Raw genomic sequence first — 8,378 nt, forward strand, 5'->3', positions numbered from 1 at the left:
AATTTTTTTTGAACAAGATGTAATGTTTCCTTGTTTTATTCCCTTTTCAAATACAAAAGGTTCTTGTTTTCAAAAAGTGTTATGAGTGGATTTTTAACCAATCAAGAGGAAGAAAGATATATGAATAGTGAGAAATCATGGGTAGTATAATTGTTGAGAAGAAAAAAAAATTCGCATGCTTTGAACTTAGGATGAGATAGGATCCGTGAAGTTGATGATGCATAATCTTTAAATTTCTCAGTTTGCTGTTCCAATACGTTGTCTCCGCATGTGAGGCATCAGACATAACCGATTGATTTAAGTTGCCTCTCTTGTGCTATGTGAATAAATTCTTACGTTCTTTTAAAGGAACAAATTTTCTTTACTTTTTTTAAGGAAATTTTATCAATAACTTTATGTTCGTTTCATTAAGAGACATTTACATAAATCCAACAATAAAAATCTCATCGAAGAACCTTTCTTTTAAACCATGCTACCAAAGAAACTGTGTTTTTTTTTTTTTTGGTTACGTGCTTAGTTTATGCTGTAAACACATGTTAACTTTGTTCTTGAAATTTACTCAAAAGACAAACAAATAAATTAGAGGAAAATAAATATTTAGCTGCAATTTAGTTTCAACCTTGGTTCTTTCATTTCAAGCAAGGGAAGGAGAAAGCATGACAAACAATATAACCTTATTAGGCTAGCTCTATTAGTGAAACTATGATATTTATGCAGTAGTGATAGGAAATTGAATTGACCCCATCTCCCTCCACATGCTTATCGCAATCATCACATTTCAAACAAATTTTGATCTAACCCCACAGTGCATGGTAGTGTTGTTGTTTATTTGTCCCTTTGAGGATGTGCCCATATTATGACATTATCCAACATCAAATCTTATTTCTATGAAAAACGGAGATATTTCTCCACCTTGATGGGCGTGAAATGAACATAATATAAAAATACAATACGATAAAATAATAAAAAATAGAAGAGAAAAGAAATATATACAAGAGGGCAGAACTAAAAGAATGGAAGTTTTCTTTTTGTTTATTATCTACTGCTGTGTCATTTTTATACAACTTGAGGAAACTTCTGTATAAAGGTTGAAGTCTGTTTTATATTTATTGAAATTTTGCTTCGTTCAGAAGAAGGAAAAAATTTTAAAAGGGAGAATCTGGACAGCGTTTTTTTTTTTCTTTCCATTTGTAAAGAAAGGGATATAAAAAATAAAATGTTTTCTCACTATAGTTTTTTAATAAACAAATAAAATAGTTATATTAAAGTGATTAAATTATACGTACTTTAGTCAGCACAGTTAAAAAACTATAAATTTTTTCAATTTTTTTTGATTTGGTCGTCAATTATTTTCAAATGAATTATCTCCTTTTTTTCTCTTTAACTAAGTAGTGATTTTCTTTTCGGCCCAGGACCGTTTTTTTTTTTGCTGGTGTCAAATTCCCGCTCTAGTAGAAGACCTCCTTCTCGGTTTTATGGTTATGAGGAAAACCCAAGGGCCAAAGCCCAAAAACATATCAATGAAATAAAAGCGAGCCCAAGTTCCCAATAAAGCAAAAGAGTCAGTTTCGCCATGTCGATCCACAGAGAAGAGCCCAAATATCAAAAGACTTCTCTACCCTTCAATCTGTGCTCGCAACGTCAGTGTCAAAACTGACATTTCAGCTTCAACGTGAGCAAAACCCTAGTGACCAATATATATTATCCCCTCCTCGTTCCCCTTCCCTTCGCTTCGCCTCATTTTTTCACTCTGAAACCCTAACCCCTCTTCGATCGTGCAACAACAATGCCGCCGAAGTTCGACCCCTCACAGGTCGTTGACGTCTTCGTCCGCGTTACCGGCGGAGAAGTCGGTGCGGCGAGTTCGCTCGCTCCCAAGATCGGTCCGCTCGGTCTCTCCCCTAAGAAGATCGGAGAAGACATCGCCAAGGAGACCGCGAAGGACTGGAAGGGGCTGAGAGTCACCGTCAAGCTCACCGTACAGAACCGTCAGGCGAAGGTAACGGTGGTTCCCTCGGCGGCGGCGCTCGTCATCAAGGCCCTCAAGGAACCCGAACGTGACCGGAAGAAGACGAAGAACATCAAACACAGCGGGAACATATCTCTCGATGACGTCATCGAGATCGCCAAGGTCATGAGGCCGAGGTCCATGGCGAAGGACCTCAGTGGAACCGTGAAGGAGATCCTCGGAACTTGCGTCTCCGTTGGATGCACCGTCGACGGGAAGGACCCGAAGGACTTGCAGCAGGAAATCACCGATGGTGATGTTGAAATCCCTCAGGATTGAGGATGAAGGCTTTGTCTCTCTCTCTCTCTCTTTTTCTCTTTCTGTTTGATCAGTGTTTTTCTATATAAATTTGGGGAACTATTGGACGTTTTGTTTAAGTTAATCTACCGTTTTGGATAATTTAGATGATTTCGAGAGATCTTATCAGCTTAGTTGATTTCTGCTTACAGCATGATATGTTGTTTCGATATAATTTTGTCAATGGATTTTAGTAATTTTGCGTATATTTATCCTTTTTGTTCGTCGAGTCTAGTTCATTGCGAATATTCGGTCTTTGTTGAATTTACAGGTTGAGTTTGAATTTCTTTTTTCCCTATAATTTTCTTATTGTTATGTTGTTATTGTCCCAGTACTCAGTGCTGTGGTTATAGAAAATATAGCTAAGCTGGAAATGAGGGGTTGGTTTAAGGGAATCAGTTGAAGTAAGCTTTAATTCAACAAGTGCTTATCTTAGCAGCATATTTTGATCAACTTCACTGCGAAGATTGTTGACATAAGTGAAGAAGAGTTAGTTGGGAGATCATAAGTTTAACCAAGCATTTGATTCGGTGCATATGTGATGGCCTCAAATAAGCACGCTAGCAGTTCTTCCGCACGTGCCCTAGTTTATCTCTCGTGTGTATGGATTTGCTTATTTAATAAATTTTTAAATTTTGGTCAAAATTGCCAGATGTGTTTCAATCCGCATCCGATTTCAAACGATTCATTTATTTTGTTGTTTTCTTAGGATTTTTCTAATTGCAAAGGATAAAAAGTTATATCAAGTAAGTTTTCAAAGAAAATTGTAGCATTTAATATTATCAATGCATTAAATAATATTGAATTCTGTAATTTTTAATAAAAATTTACTATATATAATTTTATATCCTTTGCAATGGTGCACAGGTTAGAGAAATCTTTTTTCTTATTATGAACCGAGGGTTATGTTGTGCATGATGGATTATATTTTTCTGAAATGGGTTTTGTAATTGGTACCATCATTTCATCTGTTAATATTTATTATTATTATTATTATACTATGATGGTGTGTAAAATCCGTTTTCTGCATTGAATCCTTCTATTTTTTGCTTAATTATGTAAGAGTTGATTGTTGGACATTGGTGCATCCTGTAATGCGTTTACTGTTGTGCATGATTTGGAATTTGTTTGATTTGGAATGATTTGAGTATTGAAACATGTTATAAAAAATTCTTATTCCTTTATAAATTCTGCTTATTAACGGAAGAAAAAGTAAGCAATTGAAAAGGGGTTTGAGATAATACTTTGTATTCACTGCCTCCATTTTAAGTTGTATATATTCATAGTGTATCAAGGGGTGTTTAGTAAGTGCAGTTTTCATTTATTGGATTTCAGTTGTAGTTTGTATGTGGAGGCTGCATGTTCAAGACTTTTAAACTTGGAGAATATTTATCTCCGTTGGAAGCTAAATGTTAGTTGTTGGATAGGGATGAATCTTGGTTGACAATTATAATGGCTGGGGTGCTTCCTTAAAGGAAATTATTGATTGTTGATATGTTATATATTATTTTCACGATACCAATGTTGTGAAAGCACAATACCTACTTTGTTCCAATTGAGTTGATCCTTAACCATCGGATTGAGGTTCGGAAACTACATTGGGTTGGAGAATGTTTTTATTACCGGTGTTACCTCTTAAAGTATGTTGGTAGAATGGTTTAATGTGTCAGTTGATGTCTCCAATTGGATTGGTGGTGTTATCGGTCATTTGTGCAGGATACAATTTTTTTGTTGTACCGTAGCGAGCGGTCATCTCGTCAGACGTCAGTAATCGACGTTTACGTTAATTTGGTATTTTTCGGCATGCATTGTCAGTTATCTAAAGCTAAGGATTTGTAATGGTAAACAGCAGAATTGTTTCGCGTTTTCCCTTGTATTGTCAACAGTCTGCTTGGATAATTTTGCTGGAAAACTGAATTAAACTTCTAATGTTAGTGAAATTCAAAGGGTTGGTAAATGGAGCGAAACAAGTTTTCAAGTGTTTTTTTTTTTTTTTTTATCAATTCGGAAATTTGTCTTGAATTGTGACTATCTCAATTTTTTTTCCAAAAACGTTAATACACATCACTTTTTAGGGTATTTTTAACGTCTCCCTGAAATTTAAAGATATTGTAAAACTATAAATTGTATTTTTGGGTTGAGTTTACCTGTTTCTTGAAACCTTGTATTTCAGCTCTTCCCTTTGCATGTGATTTTGTAGTAATTAACTACTGAATTTTGGTTAATTTTCGCATCTTATCGGGCCTGGGTGCTGTCTTAGCTGCAAAAGATGAAAAAATATAACCGTGAATGCTGAGGGCTTGGTTTTTTTATTCTTTATTTCTGAAAATTTAATTCTGGAAATATTGTTTTAGAAATTTTAATTTGAAACACTCAATTTATTTTTCAATAGTAACGGGCATTAGGACTGCGTTGAGTCCAATCTAATTATCTAAGATTATGGGGATAGCGAGTGATCTACTTATCTAATAAGTTGACTATTTAGATAGTCATCTTTTTCATATTCTCTTTAATTTATAGTTAATGCATTTTAGTGAATATTATTTTTTTAATATAAAAGGTCACCCATAAGAAGTGTTTCTTATGGGTTCCCGCCGGACTGTAGTCCTCATCAATCGAAGTCTCCGTTGGCCTATTCCAATCCTTTCTCCCATCTTCCTTAAGAAAAGAAAAACCATTCCCTACTTTCGCTTACCGTTGGTTTGGCCTACGAGTAATTCTTCTCAGCATGAGACTTTTTATTATCTAACACTTCATTGCAAGTCTATAAATAGCTTATTTTATTATTATTTTTTATTTTCTGACATTGCACTTGTTTTTCTTTAATTTTTTTAATGGCACATGTCTAACAGTTTTTTTTAAAAAATAAATTTTGGGCCATTCTTTTTTCCAAGTTTTTTTAGAGAAAGGAATTTCCAGATGCTTTCTGAAAGTGCGGTGGACAGAAAAAAAAAGTGCTTCTGTATTATGAAGACATTACATCTTGTGTTGGTTAAGAAAAGTCCTTTCAATAAGGCAATATGAACAACACTTAACATTTTGCAAACAAACAACCATAGCAGAGCGTCATACCTAAAATAAGGCTAATTCAATGCGCTTGACTGTAGCGCGCCTGTGTCCCAACAAATGACTTTTGTTTGGCATACCTAATGACTAATCATCAAAATTTGGGGACAGAAAAGATAACTCAGAACATGGCTTATTCAATCATCTCCTGCTAAACCATGATTGAACTCAATTCCCAAAACCCTATAACATAAGTGATTTTCCACAAGCCATCAACATTACTCGGACCTTGAGCAAAATTTTCTCATGAGTTCTATATTTTCCGTAATTGTTGACCCAGGAGTTCCAACAAAGCCAAGAGACGCACAGCTGCACACGGTCTGCTCAACATAAAGAAGTAGATCCGGTAATCTCTGATTGGAACAATATTTTTTACCACTTGTATTATCTAAATTCGAAGTGAACCTCTATCCATGACCCGCTGCCATAAGTTTCATGGCTGCTTGCCTCAACAAATCATCATCCTCTCTCAACAAATATACCTTGTAGTTAAGCCCATCACTTATTAAATCACTCAAATAAGTATCAGTCCAATTATCTCTAGGAAGATCAGTCATTACAAAAACATGTACGGGTAGAGGGCTCAAAGATTCTATCTTTTGTCTTAACTCATGAAATGTAGCCTTTTGATGATTCTTAAATTGCTCATCCAGCAGTCCAACACAAAGAAATGGAGCCTTCATGGTTGCTTTAGCAAACCCCTTTCCAGCAATCATAATTTCTCGAACAAATTGAAGAAATTGAATCTTCTCCATCCAAGGTAGAAACCTCTGGTCCTGTTGAGACTCAACACTATCAACGTATAGCTGAGATATGAGGCACAGAAAAGGCTTCCAAATGCAAAGAGTGAGATTGATTTAACTTGAGAATCCAGTCCATGAGTCTTAAAAACATCTTTCCTTCTCCCAACATATGATAGTTTCTTATATTTTCTTTTTCTTCTTCAGTTGTTCATCAGGTTGAAATGAATCTAACATGTCATCCTCGTGACCATGGTAAGTCCACACTGTAGTTCTCCAATCTTCATTGATAGCATATACACAATTTCCAACACTCCCATGAAACCCAGCTAGCAGAGATCCACACTGGTTTAGGCTTTCAGAAACAGAGGATTTCAGCTTTCCATCTTTTAAGCAAGCTAAATCTAAGCCACACCATATTGACACAAAATCCCCGAGATCAATCACTCGAGCAAGAGAGGAAGAAACTAACGATGTAATGTCTATAATTTCAGCGTTGGAGACATAACGCCCACTCCTAATTAGCTCAATCACATGATCCCAAACCAAAATTCGAATACCTTTGGATCCAGAACCCTAAACTTTGGGCAACTACATACGGCAACAGCATGATGAGGTGCGTGAATTTCTCCCCTATGGCTAGGGCTTGGCGGGAGCATTGAGATCTGTTGGGGAAAACCAAACACAAGAACACAACTATCTAAAGTGAGCAGCGGAAACAATTCCCCAAACTTGCAAGAACCTGTGAGGAGCAACAACAATAACAAATGGCAACATCAAATATAAGGACACAGAAAATTATTTACGTGGGAAAACCCTCTCAATGTGAGAAGTAAAATCCCACGGGCTCAAGCCAGTCAATCAAGCTCCACTATAATCAAATGAGGTTACAAGAGAGTCTCAAAATACTGCACAAATTCGTGCAAACAACCAGCTAATACAACCAAGCAATAAAGCCTAACCAAGAGAGAAAATCTCCCAAAACAGAGCTTCTGTTCATACACGATTTCTCTCAGCCAAAACCTCCAATCAACGATCCCAGCGGTCAGAACGAAGAAATATACGTCTGAGAACTTCTGTCAAAGTTTCAGCTCAATCCAACGGTTGAATAAGGAGAAATAACGATTTCTATGCGACTGGTCTGTGCAGAGTCCCCAAAAACAGGGCTTCTGTGCGAAGAAAGTATCTCCAACTTCAGACTTCCAATCGACAATCCGAACGGTCAGAACAAAGAGCACCGTGTTAAGAATCTGCTGTAAAATTTTCAGCCCGATCCAACGGTAAACTAATCGGATATCAGAGAAATGGAGCAGCTGGTCTGGAGCTTCTTTTCTTCCCTCACTTCCCTTCTCTCTTTTTGATGCCTCTCACCGAAAATATCACACTAGGCTGCGAAAAATAGACTTCCCTCACCCACTCCACTGACTTCTCACTCCCCTCAATTAAGTATAGAAAATGAGCTTGAAAATTTGAGCTTTTTTTACACATAGTTGGGAGTCCAACCCAACAATTCTCCCCCCTCACAACTATGTGGAGGTGACCGTCAATCTGGCGATCTCACAATAGTACTCAAACTTCCCTCTTGGTAGTGCCTTAGTCATCATATCAACATTATTATCATCAGTATGAACTTTAGCCAACTCCAACAGCTTAGCATCCAAAACATCACGTATCCAATGATGCCTTACATCAATATGTTTGGATCTAGAACGGAAAGTTGGATTCTTACCAAGATGGATAGCACTTTGATTGTCACAGAACAACAAGTATTTGTCCTGCACAAAACCAAGCTCTTACAAGAATTTCTTCGCCCATAGCAACTCCTTGCACGCTTCAGTAAGTGCAATGAACTCTGCCTCTGTGGTAGACAATGCTACACACTTTTGCAGTCTTGACTGCCAAGCTATAGCTCCCCCTGCAAATTTAATCATATAGCCTGAAGTAGACCTCCTGGAATCAATGTCCCCAGCCATATCTGAGTCTGAGTAACCTACCAAAGTAGGTTTATCACCTCCAAAACAAAGCCTCAAACTACTAGTACCACGAAGATACCTCAAAATCCATTTCACAGTATTCCAATGCTCTCTACCTGGATTTGACAGAAATCTACTGACTGTACCAACAGCATGTGCAATATCTGGTCTTGTACATACCATTGCATACATCAGACTACCCACTGCAATGAGAGCATGTGGATAGTTGATAGTGGTGCTACACTGCATGTTACACCAAGGAAGGAGTTCTTCACATCTTACACTTCTGGTGAT

At 36.9% G+C, this 8,378-nt stretch overlaps 1 protein-coding gene and 1 pseudogene across 1 annotated transcript; one reads left to right on the plus strand and one right to left on the minus strand.

Moving 5' to 3' along the window:
• Positions 1-1,687: 1,687 nt before the first annotated feature.
• On the plus strand, positions 1,688-2,938 carry LOC113858626 (60S ribosomal protein L12-like). Its single transcript, XM_027491340.1, has one exon. It carries the CDS (start codon positions 1,787-1,789, stop codon positions 2,285-2,287), a length of 501 nt encoding a protein of 166 aa, XP_027347141.1. The 5' UTR covers positions 1,688-1,786; the 3' UTR covers positions 2,288-2,938.
• A 2,482-nt stretch (positions 2,939-5,420) lies between these two features.
• Positions 5,421-8,084, minus strand: LOC113859766 (annotated as a pseudogene).
• Between the last annotated feature and the right edge of the window lie 294 nt (positions 8,085-8,378).

Source organism: Abrus precatorius, unplaced genomic scaffold, assembly GCF_003935025.1.
Source record: "Abrus precatorius isolate BTA unplaced genomic scaffold, Abrus_2018 Scaffold2, whole genome shotgun sequence".
Classification (NCBI taxonomy): domain Eukaryota; kingdom Viridiplantae; phylum Streptophyta; class Magnoliopsida; order Fabales; family Fabaceae; genus Abrus; species Abrus precatorius.